A 22,801-nucleotide genomic window follows, 5' to 3' on the forward strand; every position below is an offset into this window, starting at 1 on the left:
TATACATTTTTATATAATCCTTGAGAATATACAGAACATAATAACCAATGTTTGTAATGGTGACAGTAATCAAAAAAAAAGGAAAATTAATTTCAACATCTTTTTTTCCCACAGATAAGAGTAAATGTTTTTATAAAGATAGTTAACCAAATTATTCATGGTTTTGGTACTTAAAGTAGATACACTTACAATATCTAGAAAGTGTTGCTTTGCAAGTAATAAAATCTCACTCCATAATAATAGAACAAAAATCAAACATCATCATACTTAAAGTGAGCAAGCATAAAAAGATATACTCATTTTCCCACTGAAAACTGAGTTCTTCCAATCAATCATTAAAAAGTGTTTTTAAGTATCTACTATGCTCTAGGAATGGAGAATGGGTCAGTAATTGCCTTCAGGGAGCTTACCTTCTATTGGGAAAGATGTATAGATATACATATTATATACGTATATATAAAATAAATACATAAATACACAGTCATTGGGCAAAGTCATTAGAGGCTGCAGAGCAAGGATTTACCTAGTAATGTCAATACTTTTAAAAAACAAAATAAAACTGGGCTCTGTTATACCTTCAAATTAAAAACATCCAATATACCATAAGAAAATTTTTTAAATTGTTAAACAAAAACACATTCAATCTCATTTTCAAAAATTCATAATAGTTGGGAAATTTTAAATTTACACCTGGGTAAAAAAAATCCCAGGGGATTCACAGATAAAATAAAATTTCAATAAAAGATATAATAATTATGTTATAATATAAGCCTTTAATTAAATAATTAAGCAACTCTCTTATTTACCTGTCTGTTCCTTTCATCCATAATCCGAGTAATCTGTATTTTCTTCCGCCCCATTTTTGCGTTCTCCTTTTCTTCTTTACAATCCAAATAACTATTTAATTTTAGAATTATTTCTCTTCAATATCCTAATGCATGGTACACAGCTTCTCCTGTCTCAGCTTCCAGTCCAAAGGCTGCTTCTGAAACTATTTTTTTAAGATCTAAAAGAAACAATAGAATTTGTGACATAAATTATGCAAAGTAGATGATACTTCGAGATAAAATTCTGTCTCTAGGAATTCCAAAACTCTTTTTATGTAATATATAATCATATATTATCAGTAAGTACAACTGGCTCTTCAAAAGTTGTCCCTATAGAATAACTACTACAATGTAACAGTAAACATTATGAAACAGAGATTCTTGGCTTCCCAGTTGATTGTAGTCTAGGAAAATTTTTCCTGTCAAGCTTAATTCTCTCCTATCAATATAGAAATTCATTCCCTCTTGTTCTACCTTTAAAGGAAATAGAAAATAAGTTTATCCTTAAAATATGACAAATCCTAAGTGTTCACTGGACCTAAGTTTCCAAAGAAAATTATTATTTCTTCCCTCAAATTTTACTGACACTGTTTATATTTACTGACACTGTTTATATTTCATTTTCTACCTTAATATAACTTAAACATACAAACAACATATATATTTTGTATTTTGTCAATACACAAGAAGTAAAAATTGAATAAAAGAAGATCTACCAAGATTTTATTAAGACAGAATTGTTGTAGGAAAACAGATATACTAACATAATATAGCAGTTGGTCCAATCATACTAGATACCAATTTGTAAATTATTTATTAAGTTGTCCATATTCTTTAGCCTATCAATTCCACTAGTGGGCTATTAAGGAACCATGCCTAAGTGAAGGGGCAGGTCAATTCTCCGAGAGTCTCCACAACTGTGTATCATAACACTTGAAAGAGTTGCAAAGCAGCCTTTACTAACACAGATGTTCCTTGTGGGTTGTAAATGAAATAAATGGGATGCAAGAGAGAAGAGGAGAGAGGACAGAGAACGCAGCTGCCTCTCAGTCTCCTTGTATCATCATCATCCTCTGAGATGAAGAGATCCATTCTACAGGCATTCTACAGCAACTATTACAAAAAATAAATCATCAGATGTGTTCATACTGTCTGTTAAATGGACAAGGGGAAGAAAGAATACCTTTTTTCCATTTCGTAGAAATGAATGATGCAAGAGCAGTACATTACTCTAAAAACTTATACGATGAAAATAAAGTTATATCTTCTTAACTTTACTCCCTTTTTTGCAGGTGAGTTAGACCGCCAGCAGCCATTGGCAGGTGGCTCCCGTATCACAAAAATGGACTTATAGCACCACCAACATCAATAAAAACAAAAAATCTACTATTCACTAAAATATATTTGTGGTACCACTTTTTATGGTAGTAAAAAAAAAAAAGAGGGGGGGAGGTAAGGATAAAGTGCTCATTAACAGGGGAAATGGATGAAAATACTATGGTATTTGAATTGAATGGGAATGGGAATATTATTGTACCATTGGAAATTATATGAAAAACTCAAACATGGAAAGATTTGATTTGTATGAGTTGATAAAAAACAAAATAAGCAGAACAAAAAAAAAAAACACAATAATGAAACAAATAACAAAAACACAACAAATACACAAGTTTACAGCAAATAAAGAAAGAGTACTAAAAGAAAATCAAACTTTGAATTTAAACAAAAAATCAAGGAAGGTCCTTTAAAAAGAGATAATTAAATATACCTTCTTCCTCACTGTAGAGAAGTAATGAGCAACTATTACAAAAAATAAATCATCAGATGTGTTCATACTGTCTGTTAAATGGACAAGGGGAAGAAAGAATACCTTTTTTCCATTTCATAGAAATGAATGATGCAAGAGCAGTACATTCATTACTCTAAAAACTTATACGATGAAAATAAAGTTATATCTTCTTAACTTTACTCCCTTTTTTGCATTAAGTATATAGCAGAAAATGTTTTCAAAGGAATTGAGCTATAACTTAAGTCTTCTTTTTCCCCCGCTTTACAATTCTGTTGGTGATTGCATCAGTTACCATGGATTCAAAGATCACCTTTATGCAGATTTCTAGATTTATGGATTCAGTCACTCAGGCTGTCATTCTTGATCTGTTATTCATACTCAACTCACATATCCAATCCACTGCCAAATTTTGTCATTTTTGCCTTCACAACTTCTTTCTTTTCATTCCATTCTCCATTCCAAACAGGTGCAATGCTAGATCACATCTTGACCATCTCTAGTCCAAAAGCCTTCTAAATTAGTCTCCCTGCCTCAAGTGTCTCCCCCATTCCAATCTATCCAGCATTCAACTGCCAATGTGACTTTCCTAAAACAATGGTTTGACCATGCCACACTATTCAGTGAGTTCTCCAATGAATCCCAATCACTTTTAGAATCAAATATAAAGCTTTTTTTCCTGCTATGTGGAGTGCTTCACAACTTGGCCCCTTCCTTCTTTTCTAGACTTTTTATGTTTTACTCTCTGCATCCACAAACCCTACAATCCAATTACACAGGCCAACTTGACATTCCTCCCATATGATATTCAATTTCCAGACTTCATGCACTTGTCCTGCCTGCTCCTATATCTTAATGATGTCACTCCTCATTTCCATATCCTAGCCTTCTCTGGCTTCCTTCAAGACTCAGCTCAAAAACCACCTTCTTTTATAGGAAGTAAGCTCCTCTTTCCCCATGTACCTTATTTTTTCCTTCTAAGATTACCTTCAATTTACACTGTGTGTGTGTGTGTGTCTTGTACATACATAACTGTTTGCATGCTTTTTCCTTCGTTAGAATGTGAGCTTCTTAAGGGCAAGAATCACTTCAGCATTTCTTTGGATCCCCAGAGTTTACCACTCTTTTGTTTAATAATCCTAATTCTTAGGAAATTTTTCCTTGTAAAAAATTATAACAACAATTGGTCTCTGGTATATTTCATGAAACAAATACAATCCGAAAGTGACAAAGAAGCAAAAATTCCATCCCATCCCTTCTGCAAACATTCTGCAAACTAGATATTAAGCTAATTTATTAAACTTTTTTATATCAAAAAGGAAAAATATATTGTAAATACATATTTGCAAAAATAATCCCTGGAGTATAATGATAAATACATGTTTTCAGAAGAAAAGGAGTACTTTTATATTTTATTTGTTTTTAATACTTCTGCAGTACTTATGTACATTATGAACCATACATTTCAATTTTGTAGATCAAAAAAATTGCACATTTCATGTCATATGAGATGTCAGCTGAGATTCTCTCAAAATTATTATATTAATATTTCTTAAGCAATAAAACTTTGATATAATTACAGAATACTTTCAGTATTTTTATCAAAGTATTCTGTTTTCAATATCCCCTTACTATAAAGTAATTTAATATATTCCCAGAAGAGCTTCAATTCACAAGTACACTTATCCAATGAAATATTGAAAAATTATCAAAGATTTACTCCCTACAAATCACTTACAAGTTTTCCCACATCTACTAACAAGCTAATTATAACAATTGCTCTTTCCCTCTCGGTTTGGTAAATCTATATACTCAAGAATGTTCTATTTGCTCAAAGAAAGGAATGGAAAAAAAAATTTTAAACACCTATATACTTATAAAAAATCAGAGATGCTCTTTTACAAAATTACCTATGCAAGTTTTTCAAAACATTCAAATACCAAATCTCAATGTAAAAAAAATAGACAATAAATTTTAAACTTAATGTTTAATCTATTATAATAAACAGATTAGTGCACTTATTACCTCTGAATGTGAATGAGGTAACAAATACTAAAACTAGAAAATCACTCAACTAGCAAAACCAAAAGTATTACCATCACACAAAACTGCTTTAAAAAAGCATTAAGGTTTATAAATTTTCTTAAAAGAGAGACTTAATAGACTGAAATTAACTCTGAAATATCCTGAGCTGACTACAACAATCTTTGAGCCACATGTGGAAAACAGTGAAACTGTATCATACCTCATAGAGAATATATTTCATAATCTATTTACCCCATACTAAAGATATAGTCATATCATTCTGATGCTGATGCAGTTTAAAAAGAGAAAGTAAAATCTCACCAAAATTTTAATTATTTATTTTTTATAATCAAAGTTATCTTCCTTATTAAGAATTTTAAATGACAAAAAAGAATTATAATTTTCATAAGTCTCAAAATCACACTGGATATTTAAGGAAATATAATCACATAATTATTCAACTCATCAATAAGCACATACCATGCTAAGCAAGCTCTGAGGATATGAAGACAGAAGTCATGACCACAGGAATTTATATTCCAATGTGGAGAATAGTTAACATATACAAAATGGATGCTGTATAGTTTTGAGGCATGTACTAGCACTTCGGTAACCAAGAAGGATTTTATGTAAAAAAGAAAAGGTGCTTCAGATGAATTTTTCAAAAAACCATGGAAGGAGGGCATCCAATACTTTCCAGTTACTAAGGCAGCATAAAGATGTAGGATGAGAGATGGACCGTTGTGGAAAAATTATGAAAAATGAACAAACCACCAGAAGTGAATCTCAGAATCCAAGGAGGAGAATAAAATGCTAGAAGACTACAAAGATAAGAAAGGGTTTAGTTGTAAAAAGATATGAATGCCTAACTGGGAAGGTTATTTTTCATATGCAAAAATAAGATACCCTTGGATAATGTTAAGAATGAAGAGGTATAGATATGATTAAATCTATACTCAGTTGATTGACAAAGGCAGGATGGTAAAATATGAGACTATTCCAATAGTTTAGGAAAAGGGAATGAGAGCCTGAACTAGGGTTGTGACTGTGAGTACAGAAAAAGGAACATAGGGAGAGATATTATAGAGATAGAAATAATAAAAGAGTTCCAAAAGTCTTCATGCAGGTTTAGTTTTAAGAAGGGATAGACTGCACTAAGACTTTTGGAACTCCCTGCATCTGACAACTAACTATATGTAAAGAGTCAAGTATGATACTAAATCAAAGCAAACAAAGAATTAGTGGTTCAATACCTGATATATAAAGATTTTAAATCACTTTAACTTCTAATATTAAAACTCACACAAGACAAAAAGTATAGCTCAAAGATTAATAAATTCTAGTAAAAAAAATTAGCACAAGGATCTTTGAAAGTATTATTCTTCTATATTGTTAAAGGAAAATAAAACTTCTAAAGACATCATAAGAATTTAAAGAAGGTGAAGCCATATTGTGTACAACTGTCTCTTATTTAAAGAAGACCTAATAAGATTTCAATATCATATATTTTATTGAACACCAGTTAACATGCACCACTTCAAAACCAAGATAATGAAGATTCTGCTTAGTAAATTGCACAAAATAATTCAAAAGACAACACTCACATAAATCTCAAATAGAGAAGTAGTTAGAAAACATGGAAAATTATTATTTGTTCCAGGTCAACTAAATGACACAGAATGGAATGAAGAAAAGAAAGATATGGAATTATAAATTTTAGAGACAAAATATTATCTATACTGAGTCCACTAAAAATGTCCAATAAAAGTTTCTCTACTGTTTGTCTGAAGACTTCTAATGAGGAATCCATTATTTCCTTCAGCAGTCCCTTGTTCTTATAGACAGTTCTAATTTTTAGAAAGATTTTCCTTTTTCAAACTTAAATTTGCCTCTTGGATATTTTTAGTTGTTATTTCTTTTTTCATGAAAAAATCCTCCAAATAATTAAAGGCAGTTATTGTGTACCCCAATTCTTTCCTTCTCTAAGCTAAACAAGCCCAAATCCTCAACAGATCCTCATGTGGCTGGAATTCAAAACCCTTCTCACAACTGTGACTGTCCTCCTTAAAATTTCTATTCTCTATTCAAAATTCTTCCTAAAATTTAGTGCCAAGAAACAAGCACAATATTTCACATGTGATCCCAATCTCTGACAAGCATGTTTCTAAAATACAGCCCAACATCACATTAGTTATCATTATGCCTTCCATGTAAGTAATACTACTGTTTCATAATGAGTTCCCAACACATTAAAACACCAAGATCTCTTTTAGACATATTATCTAACTGTGCATCCCCCATCTTATATTTGAAACCCAATTTTTTAAACTTGTGTATTAACTGCAAATATTCCTTTTATATTTGTTATTAGATTTAGCTCAGTTTTCTAACCTATTAAATAAAGTCTATTTGCATTTTGCTTCTGTCAAGCAGCATGTCACTGATACCTCCCAGCTTTGTCCTATGCATATTTGCTTAACTATCAATTTTTCCTTATAAATAACTGATAAAAAAAATAACTATAGGGCTAAGTACAGATCTCTGAGCAACTTCACTAAAAATCTTTACTGATGACACCAAATCATTGAATACTTAAAGTCTAGGTATTCAATCAGTTCCACATCATCTTTACTGAATTATCTCCTAGCATTTACGTCTCCCATCTTTCCAAAAGAAAATTTACTTTTATTTCTCCAAGTTTACAATCTAATTTGGGAAGGAAAAAATATAAAATAAAAAATGAGATAAAAATATATGTTGATAAAATGCAAATTAGTACAAGGGAAGTTTTCTGAAAGAAAAAATTGATTTAGGGAATGTCCAAGTTTCCTTCCAGCTCTAATGTTCTGAGTTCATAAGGGTTAAATTAGTTGGGAATGATGTCATGGAAGAAACAAGATTTGAACTGGAAAGTTTTCAAAGGACAGATAGCATAATCTGAGAAGGGACAATGGCATAAGCAGAAGAAATAAAATGAGCCAAAGCACAGAGGCAGAAATAAACATAACATTCTTGAAAGAATAAAAAGACCAGAGTGGCCATCAGATATCCCTTGTTAGAGAATACATAACAAGACAATAAAGAAAACTTTATAAAAGTGATGATAAGCAATTTAAGTGGTACAAAAGACACTGGGAATTATTCAAAGAACTCAAGGAGAATAAAGTGATCTGGCTTTGGTGGGACACATGTATATTATTTACTTATAAAATCTTATTACAACTTAAGTCAACAAACATTTATTACAAACTTATGTGCCAAGCACTATGCTAAGCATTAAGAATAATATGAAAGGCAAAAAAAGACAATTGCTTTCAAAGAGCTCACAATCTAATGGAGAAGACAAAAAATAATTATGTACAAATAATATGAAGAAAGGAAAAACTGGAAATATAGGCATACAATGCCTTATAGTGCAGGCATTAGTATTTTTATTATACCTTTTTATTTACAAGCTATATGCATGGGTAATTTTTTAGCATTGACAACTGCAAAACTTTTTGTTCCAACTTTTCCCTTCCTTCCCCCCCCCACCCCCTCCCCTAGATGGCAGGTTGACCAATATATGTTAAATATGTTAAAGTATAAGTTAAATACAATATACATATACATGTCCATACAGTTATTTTGCTGTACAAAAAGAATCGGACTTTGAAATAGTGTACAATTAGCCTGTGAAGGAAATCAAAAATGCAGATGGACAAAAATAGAGGGATTGGGAATTCTATGTAGTGGTTCATAGTCATCTCCCAGAGTTCTTTCACTGGGTGTAGCTGGTTCAGTTCATTACTCCCCTGGAACTGATTTGGTTCATCTCATTGTTGAAGAGAACCATGTCGATCAGAATTGATCCTCATATAATATTGTTGTTGAAGTATATAATGATCTCCTGGTCCTATTCATTTCACTCAGCATCAGTTCATCTAAGTCTCTCCAGGCCTTTCTTAAATCATCCTGCTGGTCATTTCTTACAGAACAATAATATTCCATAATATTCCTATACCACAATTTACTTAACTATTGTCCACCTGATGGGCATCCACTCAGTTTCCAGTTTCTGGACACTACAAAGAGAGCTGCCACATTTCTGTACATACAAGTCTCTTTCCCTTCTTTAAAATCTCTTTAAGATATAAGCCCAGTAGTAACACTGCTGAATCAAAGAGTATGCACAGTTTGATAACTTTTTGAGCATAGTTGCAAAAAGTTCTTCAGAATAGCTGGATGTATTCACAATTCCACCAACAATGTATCAGTGTCCCAGTTTTCCCCTCCAACATTCCGCATTATCTTTTCCTATCATTCTAGCCAATCTGACAGGTGTGTAGTAGTATCTCAGAGTTGTCTTAATTTGCATTTCTCTGATTAATAATGACTTAGAGCATCTTTTCATATGGCTAGAATAATTTCAATTTCTTCATCTGAGAATTGTCTGTTTATATCCTTTGACCATTTATCAATTGGAGAATGGCTTGATTTCTTATAAATTAGAGTCAATTCTCTATATATTTTAGAAATGAGGCCTTTATCAGAACCTTTGACTGTAAAAATATTTTCCCAGCTGTATGGGTAATTTTCAACACTGACCCTTACAAAATCTTTTGTTCCAAAATTTCCTCTCCTTCCTCCCCCCCTCTAGATGGCAGGAAGTCCAATACATGTTAAATATGTTAAAGTATGTTAAATCCTACACACACACACACACACACACACACATTTATGCAATTATCTTGCTGCACAAGAAAAATCAGATCTAAAAAGAAAGAAAAAAACCTGAGAAAGAAAACAAAAATGCAAGCAAACAATAACAGAAAGTGAAAATGTTATGTTGTGTTCCACACTCTGTTCCCACGGTTCTCTCTCTGGGTGTAGATGACCCTCTTATTACTGAACAACTGGAATTGGTTTGAATCATTTCATTGTTGAAGAGAGTCATGTCCATCAGAATTGATCATCATATAATCTTCTTGTTGCTGTGTATAATGATCTCCTGGTTCTGCTTATTTCATTCAGCATCAGTTCATATAAGTCTCTCTAGGCTTCTCTGAATTATCCTGTTGGGTCATTTCTTACAGAACAATAATATTCCATAACATTCATATACCAAAATTTATTCAGCCACTCTCCAATTGATGGGCATCCATTTAGTTTCTAGATTCTAGCCACTAAAAAAAGGGTTGCCACAAACATTTTTGCACATGTGGGTCCCTTTCCCTCCTTTAAGATCTCTTTGGGATATAATCCCAGTAGTAACACTGCTGAGTCAAAGAGTATGCACAGCTTGATAACTTTTTGAGGATAGTTCCAAATTTCTCTCCAGAATAGTTGGATCTGTTCACAGTTCCACCAACAACGTATCAGTGTCCCAGATTTCCTGCGTCTCCTCCAACATTCATCATTATCTTTTCCTGTCATCTTAACCAATATGACAAGTGTATAGTGGTATCTCAGAGTTGTCTTAATTTGCATTTCTCTGATTAATAATGACTTGGAGCATCTTTTCATGTGGCTAGAAATAGTTTCAATTTCTTCATCTGAAAATTGTTCATATCTTTTGACCATTTATCAGTTGGAGAATGGCTTGATTTCTTATAAATTTGAGTCAATTCTCTATGTATTTTGGAAATGAGGCCTTTATCCAGAACCTTTGAATGTAAAAATGTTTTCCCAGTTATTGCTTTCTTTCTAATCTTTAGAATTAGAAATTTTGTTTCTGCATTCTGCATTAATTTTGTTTGTACAAAAACTTTTTAACTTAATATAATCAAAATTATCTATTTTGTGATCAATAATGATCTCTAGTTCTTCTTTGGTCACAAATTCCTTCCTCCTCCACAGGTCTGAGAGGTAAAATATTCTATGCTCTTCTAATCTATTTATAATCTCATTCTTTATGTTTAGATCATGAACTCATTTTGACTTTATCTTGGTATATGATGTTAAGTGTGGGTCAATGACTAGTTTCTGCCATATTAGTTTCCAATTTTCCCAGCAGTTTTTGCCAAGTAGTGAATTCTTATCCCAAAAGCTGAGGTCTTTGAGTTTGGCAAACACTAGATTGCTATAGCTATTGACTATTTTGTCCTGTGAACCCAACCTATTCCACTGATCAACTAGTCTATTTCTTAACCAATACAAAACAGTTTTGATGACCACTGCTTTAGTGTTAGATCTGATACAGCTAAGCTACCTTCATTTGATTTCTTTTTTTCAATTAGTTCCCTTGGAATTCTTGACCTTTTATTGTTTCAAATGAATTTTGTTATTTTTTTCTAGGTCAGTAGTTTCTTGGGAGTTTGATTGGTATAACACTAAATAGATTAGTTTAGATAGTATTGTCATCTTTATTATATTCGCTTGACCTAGCCAAGGGCACTTGATATTTTTGCAATTGTTTAGATCTATTTGTGTGGAAAGTGTTTTGTAGTTTGCTCACATACCGTATATACTCGAGTATAAGCTGACCCTAATATAAGCCGAGGCCCCTAATTTTAACCCAAAAATCTGGGAAAACTTATTATATCAGTATGTTTAGGTAGCACACCAGTGCCTGCAGAGGAGGAGAGCGGGTGCCGGTATACATATGTAGAGTGGTTGCCAGCATTAGTATACAGTTCGGTTACCGACTGTGATACTACAGGAACAGCTGCATCACCATAGCAACGGCCGGCCCTGTAGTATCACAGTCAGCACTAGCGCTGTATACTACACAGCAGGGGAGCATTCAAAGGGATATTTATACATGTTTTATACTCGGGTATATACGGTAGTTCCTGACTTTCCCTTGGCAGATAAATTCCCAAATATTTTATCCTGTCGACAGTTATTTTAAATGGAATTTCTCTTTGTATCTCTTGTTGTTGGATTTTGTTAATGATGTATAAAAATGCTGATGATTTATGTAAATTTATTTTGTATCTTGCAACTCTGCTAAAGTTGTGGATTATTTCTAATAGATTTTTAGTTGATTCTCTGGGGTTCTCTTAATTATGCCATCATATCATCTGCAAAGAGTGATAATTTATTTTCCTCATTACCAACTCTAATTTTTTAATCTCTTTTTCTTCTCTTATTGCCAAAGCTAGCATTTCTAGTACAATATTGAGTAACAATGGTGATAGTGGGCAAAGTTGTTCCACTCCTGATCTTATTGGGAATGGTTCCAGTTTATCCATAACCATTACATATGATGCTTGCTGATTATATAGATGAAAATATTAGCATTAAGGGCCATCAGAAAAGGCTTCTAGCAAAAAGTGAGACTTGAGATGAGACAATTATATATACAGTATAATTCAGTAGGCCAATTAAACTTCTGACCACACCCTCTCTCTCTATGCCCTTCCTTCTATTCACTCCACCCTTTTCTTTCCCTTTTCTCCTCCCACTTCTCTATAGAGTAAGAAGAGTGTGTATGTTATTCCATCTTGAGACAAAACTGATGAGATTAAGCTTCACACAATGCTCATTCCCCCTCCCTTCTTTCCCTATACTGTAATAGATCTTGTGTTCCTCTTTATGGGGATTTACCCAACCCGATTTTACTTCCCCTTTTCTTTTCTCCTAATACAATTCTTTTCCCAACCCTTAAAGTCTTTTTAAAATATCATCACATCAAAGTCAACTTATATCCATACTTCTTTATGTATACCACTTCCAAATGGCGGGATAAAGACACAAATTCCAAGAATTAGAAATATTATGCTCCCATGTAGAAATGTAAACAGTCTAACCTTTAAATAACATTTTCCCCCTTTCCTGTTTACCTTTTTATTCTTTTTTTGAGTCTTATAATTTAAAGGTTGAATTTTATGTTTAGTTCTGTTTTTTTTTCATCAAAAATATTTGAAAGTTCCCTATTTCATTAAATGTCCATCTCTTCCCCAGGAAGATTATACTCAATATAGTTAGGTAGTTGATGCTTGGCTGTAATCCAAGCCTTCCAGAGTATCATATTTTAGGTCTACCAATTCTTTAATGTAGAAGTTGCTAAATCCTGAGTAATACTGACTTTGGCTCCTCAATACTTGAATTATTTCTTTCTGGTAGCCTGTAGTATTTTCTCCTTGACTTTATAATTCTGAAATTTAGCTACAATATTTCTTGGGAGTTTTTCCTTGTGGGAGCTCTTTCAGGAGGTAATCAAGGGATTCTTTCAATGACTATTTTGCACTCTGGTTTTAGAATATCAGGATAGTTTTCCTTGATGATTTCTTGGAAGATGCTGGCCAGATTCTTTTTTTTGAACATGGCTTTTACCAGTCTAATTTTCTTAAATTATCTCTCCTCAATCTATTTTCTAGAGTGATTGCTTTTCCAGTGAAGTATTCTACATTTTGTTCTATTTTTTTCATTCTTTTTACTTTAACTGAATCTTGATGTTTCATATTCACTATCTTCCATTTGCCCAATTTTAGTTTTTGACATATAATTTTCTTCAGTTAGCTTTTGTACTTCCTTTCCCATTTGTTTTCTTCAGTGGATTTGTATTTGTATTTGGCCAATTGTACTTTTTAATGAATTGTATTCTTCGATCAATTTTTGTTGTTTTTCCAAAGCTGTTGTATATTTCTTGCATTCCCCTCATTGCTTTTTTCCAATTTTTCTTCTACCTCTTATTTGAATTTTGAGCTCTCTTTCTTTTATAAGCTCTTCTAAGAAGGTTCTTTGGGCTTGACACTAATACATATCCCCTTTAATGTTTTACACATATGCATTTTGTCTCCTAAATTGGTGTTTTTTGATCCTCTGTGTCACCATCACAGCTTTCTATGATCAAGGTTCTTTTCCTTTTTTGCTCATTTTCTCTTTCTTTCTTTTTACCTATTTCATGACTTTTAAAGTTGAGCTCCTGGAGTATAAGGGCGTTATTTCAAGTTTTTTGTGCAGTTTTGAACTTTGGCTTTGGGAGCTGCAGTAGCCCAACGTAGTGCTGCCTTTTGTTGCCTGATTTATGGGGCTGGCATTTGCCTTTTTCAATGTGCCTGAAGGGCCTCAGTAAGCTAATGAAAATTATCCCATAAAGATAATTGCATACAGATTATCATAGTTCAATATTGGAATTATTTTTTTTTCCCCTCATCTATTTCAGCTGAACCTAACAATTTCCAGGTATAAAAGGACACATAACAAATTGATGCTAGCACCTAAATATTTTTAGTACAATCTTATTTAAAACTGTAGACATGATTTTTAAAATATTCTATATCAGAGTTCCTTTGACAGACTACATCTTGTTGCCCCTTACCAAGTTAGCTAAATAACCAAATGAAGAAAACGTAAAATCTCACTTTTCATATTGCTTGCTGACTATGAAATAACTGATAAAAATGTTAACCTAAAAGCTATTTTTCCAACAAGCTATTTTTCATGTATATGTAGAATATACAAAACTTGTTAAAATATACCACATGTTGCAAATAATTTGTTCCAAAAAATCAAATGAGGCACATGATAAGGAAATACATGTTCAACAAAGGTGTTTTCTGTCATTATGTAGGATGTCGGCAAAGAGCCTAAATGAAAGAAGAATTTCTTAGATGGTCAAGTTCTTAATAAGCTTCCATATTTACAAGTGACTGCATAAAACCTTAGAATACTGAAAAACCTCAAAAATGAGATCCATAACCATTCAAATGAGCTCAGTATAATTATTCACATAGTAAAAATGAAGTGGATGATAAATACCTGTTTTCTAGAATATATTCAAGGGGATAGATACCCCATGGTATTAGTATCATCACCAAAATACTCTGAACAAATAATGCAGATGGAAAATGGATTCAGAACTGAATTAGAGAAAAATGAGTAAATTACATTTTTAAAAATTCTAGGAAAGAGACAATTAAGAGCAGGAGAGGAGGAAATAGTGACAGCCCAGCTCCTCGCATAACTGCTCCAATAACAATCTAAAAAGAATGCAAAACTGAATAGTACACAGGAAAATGAAGAATTAATTTCAGTGGAATATCTTTTTAGCTAAAAATCACAAACTCAAACTATTGGTAAATGACCAGGTAGAAACTTATTAGTGGATCAGGATCCTAAATTCATTGCCAAACAAAGGATTTAACAAAAGAGTACTCAGAAGCTCAAGCTACATCAGAGTGGATCACATACTTAGCCTGTGACCTAGGCCAACAGCTCAGGGAAGTAGTATTCATTACCTAGAATCCCCAACTCAGTCAAGGATCCCAGAATAAATAGTGTGGTGTCTCCCATCAAAAACAGAGGCCTGGACTCAAAACCCAGAACTGTGGATTAAGCCTATAAAATAGGAACTCTTAAAACTGATCGAGAACTTATCTTTAGCTCAGGCCAGTGGCTTGTAGCCTGATCATAACATTCAGTACATAGAGTTCCAAGATAGGCGAGTAGAAAGGGAATATCATAGACCATCCACAAGATCAATTAGAACTTCTAGAAAAAAAGAACACAAGAGTTTCTAAAAAAAAGAGTTTAAAATATAATTATAAATAAAATAAGAATAGAGGAAAGAATTATAAGGAAAGAAAAATCACAACAAATACAAAACTTTAGTCAAGTAATATACTTCTTGAAAATTAGAATGGAACAAAGAGGTAATTCTATGAAACCAATAATACCAAAACAAAATCAAAGAATGAAAAAAATAGAAGAAAGTCTATGGTATCCAATATAAAAACACCAAATATTTTGGAATTGAGGGAAAATAACTTAAAAATCACTGGACTACCCTAAAAGCATGACCAAAGAAACTTGATTATATATATCTACTACCTAGATCTTTTAGAAAATAGGGGGAAATGGAATTCAAATCCATCAGCCTCCTCCTGAAAGAAATCCCAAAATGAAAACTCCCAAAAAGCACAGAGTCAAAATTCAGAACTTCAATACAAGTTGAAAATTTCAGGCAATCTGAAAGAGGATAAAGAATATAAAGAAACCACAGTGAAAATCACATAAAATTTTGTACTATTACTATAAAGGAGAAAAAAATGTGGAATATGATCTCTCAAAAGGCAAAAGAAAAAGATTAAGAACTAATAATAATTTATCTAGTTAATATAGTAGTAGAATACCTAGGGAAAAAATAAACTTTTCATGAAAAAAAAAATTCCAATTTCTGATGTTTTAAGATAACTTAGTAGAAATTTAAAAATACAAAATAAAGAAAAGGGTGGAAAAGATAAAAACAAGCAAGCAACTGAAAAAGGCTTTAGAATAATAAAGCACTTGGATTCTAATGGCAAGAGATAAGATGGATGATATAAGTACTCCTTAGGAATAATGTCATCATCAAAGTTTGTAGAGAGTGATTTTTGTTATGACTTGATTATTTTAAAAGGAGAAAGTAAAAGGAAAAAAGAGAAAGAATTAATTAGAAGAATTAATTAGGAAAGAAAAATGGAAAAACAGGTGAGGGAGACATACCATAATTAGGGGCACAAGTATAAGAGATGGGAATAAGGAAGGAGGGAGGGAAAAAACTTCAGCTCTGAAATTAAATATAAACTCTATCTTTTAAAGCATTTTATAAACTGTCCCTAATCTATCCTTCCAGCTTTATCATACATTATTTGTCTTCATGTACAACTCCATGAGTTTCCTTACTGGCTGCCTCTTGGGATGTATTCCCTTCTCACTGCTATATCTGAGAATGTCTATTTTCCTTTAAAGACTTAAGAACCACTACTATATGACTCATTTGCTGATGTCACCTCACTCCCAGGCTAGTATCTTGTCCCTCAAAAATTACCTTGTATTTATTATATTTATATCTGTATGTTTGTGCCTCGTTAAGCTATCTCTAAGTGATTTTTGTCCTCTAGAGTGTAATAACCACTTTATTCTTTATCATCCACTGCCTACTTCATTTCCTTCTTTCTACCTTTTTCAATGCATCCTCCCCACAAACACCTTACTCTTAAAATTATCGATCCCTTTCATTGTGCTCTTTGGAATGCCTATTATAAAGACAACAAATGTGCTTTTAGATTAAACCTTTTCTATTCCTTCAGTCTTCTTAAACTCACTGAAACCTGGTCTCCCAGCTTTCTTGACTAGTCATTAAAGTGCTAGTTGTCCTTTTACTCATACCCAATTCACTGGTCAGGGTGGAGAAGTTAGAATATTTCATTATTTCCATTGCTATTTCCAGGTTTTCCCTCCAACTCTATCACTCAGTAATCTCTCTTTCTTTCAGGTTTACTCAAGCCATATTTACCAGCCAAATAAGATTTTGGGAGTTTCTCTTTTCTTCCCAATTCTTGTTCTCATTCTAGGGGACTGTGACAGAGAGAGCTAGAGATAAAGACATAGATATATAGATTAAATATAGATATAGATATATAGAGATTCTTCCTCAAATACCCTGATGTGATGTTTGGGCTAGCTTTCTTGGTCTCATCAGGATAGCTACCACAAGATTGGTCAGGAATAGAGTCTAAAGTCTTTATTCTTAAATCTTGAGTCTGAGATCAAGCTAGAGCGCATTCACTCTCACCCTCTCCTTCACTCAGTCTCTCCTCCACAGTCTGTCTACTTCACAGTCTGTTCACTCCGACTGACTCACTCTTGATCTTAATGGAGGAGTGCAGGAGGCAGGAGAGCCACCAGACGGATGGTCAAAGATGGAATGTCTCATTTCCAGTCCTTCTCAGCCCTTCAATATCGTATTTACAATTACATCATTACAGCACACTGATTATGTGTGAACTAGAGAGCCATGCACCATGCTAAGTACTAAGTATATGTATTCTATAGAATCATCATTCCATTGAGTTAACCTTGTTTGAATGTCCTTGTTTCAAGGATACTTCTCCAAAGTTCCGGCCCTCTACATCCTAACCTCCTACTTCTTCAAATTGTGTTTTTTTTCCCCATGACATCCTCCTTCCACTCCAACAAGTATTCTGAGATGACTGTACCCTGGATCTTGCCAATTATCCACAAGTATTCCATTTCCATGTTCATAAACCCTGATATTTCCTAATCTGCTCAAAATCTATTATCATTACACTTCTCTCTTTGCCTTGCAACTTCAAACCCAGCTCTTCTTCTTCAATGTGCTCTATAATTTCTTGATTTTTCAGTTTTTCCCCAAGCCATCTCCCTTGCACTGGCTTCTTCCCTTTCTTGATAATTTGATATCAAATCTACAATGTCCTCTTCTTGCAAGTCCCTTATCTTCCACTCAACATAGCATCTTTTCTAAAGTTTTTCATCCTTATTCACAACTCTCACAAAACTTCCTGCCCCCACATTCTCAGCTGAGATCTTCATCTTATATTTTACGGGGGAAAAAAAAATTGAAGTCATTCACTGAGGATTCCCTGTTATTCTTCTCATTTTGTATCACACAGATGCCTTCCTCTATCTTTCCTGTCTCACATGAAGAGATAGTCCTTCTCTTTGCCAAGACAAATATTTCTTTATGAGCAAGTGATGCCATTTTACAACTTCTCCAGCAGACTTCACCACCTGCCATAACCACACAAAATCTCAATTGCTGTCTACAGGTTGCTTCATTGATGTCACAATCATGTCAATATCTCCTTCCTGCTCAAAACCATGGTTTGCCCTATCCACCCCTGCTACCAATTTTTCTTATCAGCACAGACATGTTAGTATATCTTTCCTCACTTTTGTTGCTAAACTCCTTGAGAAAATCATATATAATAACCAGTGCTTCTATTTCCTTTCACTCTTCTATTTTCCTTTCAGTCTGGATTGCAACTTTATTATTTCACTAAAAATACTCTCTCCAAAGTTACCAATGATCTCTTAATCACTAAACCTAATTGCCTTTTTTCAGTCCTCATCCTTCTTGATCTTTCTATAATTTCTGATGTTATCAATTATTCTTTTCTCTTTGTTCCTCTTCTTCTCTAGCTTTCATGATACTTTTCTTCCCTGGTTCTCCTGTTTGTCTAATGACTCCTGAGTCTTTTTTTTTTTTTTTTTTATTATCTTCATGCAGGTCACGCCTATTAATCATAAATCCCCCCCTTCCCCCCCCCTGCCCAAGGCTCTATTCCCAGTATTCTTTTCTTCTTCATCTTCATTTAATGATTTCACCAGTGCCTATAGATTTAACTACCATTTTTATGCTGATAATTCTGGTCTACTTATGTAGGCCTAAACTCTCTCATGACCTCTTCTCTTATTTTCAACTGCCTATTAGACATCTTGAACTGCATGTCTTTTTGGACATCTTAAACTTGACATGTTCAAATCTGAATTCATTAAATTTCCCTCCAGGACTTCCCATCTTCCTTAATCTCCTATGACTGTCAGAGAAGCATTAACAACCTTCTGGTAACCCAGAACAAAAAATAACAACAACAAATGCTGGATGGGCTATGAGAAAACAAATATTTCAATCCACTATTTGTAGATTGTCTACTCATCCTGGAAATAAATTTAAAACTATTCCTAAAAAGCTATTATACTGTACACGTTCTCTAACTCAATGATACCATTACTAGTTACACATATATACGTACAATTATTTATAGCAATTCTTTTTTGCAGTAACAAAAAAGTTAATGCCAAAGGGAAATTCAACAATTGGAAAATGTCAAAATAACTTATGTTATATGAATATAATGGAATGTAGTACTTTTGTACTACAAGAAATGATGAATGGCATGGTTTCAGAAAAACCTGTAAAAACTTGTATGAAACTGATGCAAATTGAAATGAACAGAAACAGGAAAACTTTATACAATAACAATAATGTAAAGATAATCCTACGTAGGAACAATGCCTAATCATAATTCCAAAGGATTTAGGATAAAGCACACTACCCACCTCTTGATACAAAGCATCTGGACTCTGAATACAAATAGACTGAAATATATTTCCTTTTCAAATATAGATTGAAACATGTTTTCTTTTCTTCTTTTTTTGGCGGGGAGGAAAATGGCTATCTTGGGAATTTATTTTTATAACTACACAAATTTGTAATGTACTTTATCTTACTTTCAAAGCAAGACAGGAGAGAATTTGGAAAGGAAAATAAAATTTAATTTAAAAAATAAATTAATCTTAATTCACAGGTCTGACCACACCAATTTTACAATCAGTAAACTCCGTTCCTATAATCTCTATCATCAAATAAAAAAACGTTGGTTTAACTTTTAAGGGTCCTTCATAACTTGGTCCTCCCTACCTTTCAAGATTTCTCATTTCTTTCCATGTATTCTTTGATCTAATGAATATAACCTTCTTGCAGACTTTCACACAAAAAGAAATCCATCTCCAGAACTCCATGTTTTTTCAGTGGTTATTCCCCATACTGGAATTTTCTCCCTCTTTATCTCAGCGTCCTTCCTTCAAGTTCCAGTTAAAATTGTACCTTATACAAGAATGTTTCCTGAACTCTTCTTAATGCTAGTGACTTCCCCTTGTAGGTGATTTCCAATTAATTCTGATTATATCTTGTTTGTAAGCATTTGTTTGCACATTGTCTTTCTCTTTTGTGTGTGAATGTTCCCTGAGAGTAAGGATTACTTTTTGTCTCTCCAGTGATTAGAATAAAGAAGACACTTAATAAATGCTTGTTTGACAGACTTGTCATATATGTACATTTCTTTCCCAAAAGAATGGAAGCTTTTTTGAGGGCAAGGAGTAGCTATAATTTCCAGAGTCTAACACAGTGCCTGACATATAGTAGAAGGTAATAATTTCTTGACTGAAATTATCTATTTGTTTGAAGCAGCTAGGTGGCACAGTGGATACAGCACAGGCTCTAAGGCTAAGAAGACCTAAGTTCAAAGATGGACTCATTTACTATTATGTGACTTTAGGCAAGTCCTTTAATCTTTGTCTCCCTCAATTTCCTCAACAACAAAATGGAGATAATAATAGCATCTACCTCCCAGATCAAATGTTATTGTTAGGATCAAATGAAATAATATTAGTAATGTACATAACAATCACCCAATAAATACTTGTTTCCTTTCTTCCTTTGCATATCAGTTAATTGCATAACTGTCATAACCTTATATATAACTAGATCATAATCAAGTAATCAAGTTCTGCCAAGAGGATTTTCCTGGAAAACACTTTGAGAATTACTGCTTACAAAACTAATTCTTAATTACTTATTTACTTAATTACTTAATTACCTAATTCTTAAGTACTAAAGTCCTAAATTCCTAAAATTTAACAGGACAAAAAAAAAAAAAAGACAGGTAAAATGAGTATATAAAACAATGAAAAACACTACCTCAAGGTTAGAGATAGAGAAAAAGAAAGGCAGAAGAAAGGGGGAGAGAAGTGACAGGGATAAGAAGCAAGATAAAACATAAGTGATTGACTTATGAGATTAAAGAACAAAGAAGCATCATCAAAAGGCTTCTAAAAAACATAAGAAAATAAATCTAAGAACAACTGAGAATGACAAGAAGCAAAGGTAGAAGAGTAGAGTTAAATAAAGCATGGTGAATTGTGTGATCCTTATAAAAATGAATCAATGTCTTTTGGGGGATACAGTTGCAGGATCAAAAGCAACATGAGGAAAGCCTAGGGGACAGATGGAAAAAGGAATTTTGTGATAGAAGAATGAAGGGATGAGATGGCAATTCTACTCTTTAAGTAAGAAAGGAGACTGCAGAGGAAGGAGAGAGGCACAAGTGGAGACAGAATAGGAGAAATAGAGGAGTTGGAAGAGTGGATCTCAGCCTAGGGGAGAGGATTTCACTGAAGACTGGTGCCTGGTTTTGGAAAGAGGCTTTACGATTATTTATTCTATAGATGTCTTTGCCAATATTGAAAGGCCTTCTTCTCTTAGAAATTATTATATTCTGACTGGTTCCAGTCTCAGAAGAAGGGAAATGTGAATTCCTGATACAACTGGCATCCAGAATGGAAGGGAATATACAAGTCATGGATAAAATGTCATAGCCTCTGGGAAAGCAACTAGGTAAGAGCAAACAGTAAGACTGCATCACACAAAAATTTTTTCACTTTTAAAGAAATAAAATCAATACAATTAGGATTAGAAGAGAAATGATCAGTGGGGGGGGGGGGAAACCTTGCATTGAATATCTATGATAAAGGTCAATCCAAGACCCAGAAACAACTATCAAAAATACTTAAGATCAAAAGCCATACACACACACACACACACACACACACACACACACACACACACACACACACACACACACACGAATTCTATAAGAATTGGGAATTATTAACAGCTTCACAAAAGACTGCTTAAACCCCTCATAATAAAAGTGGGAATAGTCAATAATGGAGGAATTCTTTAACAAAAAGTAATGCTCTGCTGGTGGAGCTTTAAAGTGTTACAAACATACTGAAAAGTAATATGAAGTTGTGATAAGAAAATCATAAAAATGCTTTGAGACTGGTTCCACTGCTTGTTACATATCCAAGGCTGTATGTAAACAATCATAGGCACAGCAATACGTTTTGCAATAGAAAAGAAAAAAAAAAAAAAGAAAGATAACAAAAATAAATGTCCAGAGATTGGGGGATGGCTAAAAATGTTGTATCATGTGAATGTAAATAGATTATTACTATAAGATAAAAACTGATTTAATATAAAGATCACAGAGAAGAACTGCAAGATGATATGAAGAGATGATAAGTGAATTGAGCAGGACCAGGAAAACAAGAGACATAACTAGAACAATGTGAACATAAAGAACAAGATAATTGAACTGCTATGGAAATAGAGGATCAGTCAGTCAATCAATACATTTTTATTAAGTATCTACTGTGGACTAGGCACTATGCTAATCACTGGGCATACAAAAAGGGGCCAAAGAAATTTTTTATTCTCAAAAAGCTTAAAATCTAACAGAGATGAGAAATGATGAGGAGTCAAGAATGACATACCTAAACTGCAGAGCTAAAGAGTGTGCCAAAATTTTAGTGTAGCTTATATAAAGAACAAGCTTGGATGCAAAGAAGAAAAAGGAAAAGGCACCAACCCATCCTCTTTGTATACATAGGAGTTTAAGCATACAAACCACATTGTATACAGTGTTAGGCTTCATCAATGTGTTGGTTAGTTTTGTTGAACTTTTTCCCCTTTTTTCTGAGAGGGGTAAGAGAAGAGACAATTAGAAAAATTGAGCAGTGTGTAAAAACCAGTTTATAAATAATTTCTGAAATACACACACACACACACACACACACACACACACAC

The 22,801-nt window shown here is 33.1% G+C and overlaps 1 protein-coding gene across 9 annotated transcripts in view; it reads right to left on the reverse strand.

Annotated features, from left to right (window-relative positions):
* Positions 1 to 22,801, reverse strand: part of MEF2A (myocyte enhancer factor 2A) — a 243,666-nt gene that overhangs the window by 128,645 nt on the left and 92,220 nt on the right. For all 9 annotated transcript variants that reach the window (XM_051981008.1, XM_051981021.1, XM_051981011.1 and 6 more), the window contains one exon: positions 807 to 1,006. In XM_051981008.1, coding sequence (XP_051836968.1) covers positions 807 to 860 — 54 coding nt within the window. In that variant the 5' untranslated portion in view covers positions 861 to 1,006. The remainder of the gene's footprint in view (positions 1 to 806; positions 1,007 to 22,801) is intronic.

The sequence above is a fragment of the Antechinus flavipes genome, chromosome 2 (genome assembly GCF_016432865.1).
Source record: "Antechinus flavipes isolate AdamAnt ecotype Samford, QLD, Australia chromosome 2, AdamAnt_v2, whole genome shotgun sequence".
NCBI lineage: Eukaryota > Metazoa > Chordata > Mammalia > Dasyuromorphia > Dasyuridae > Antechinus > Antechinus flavipes.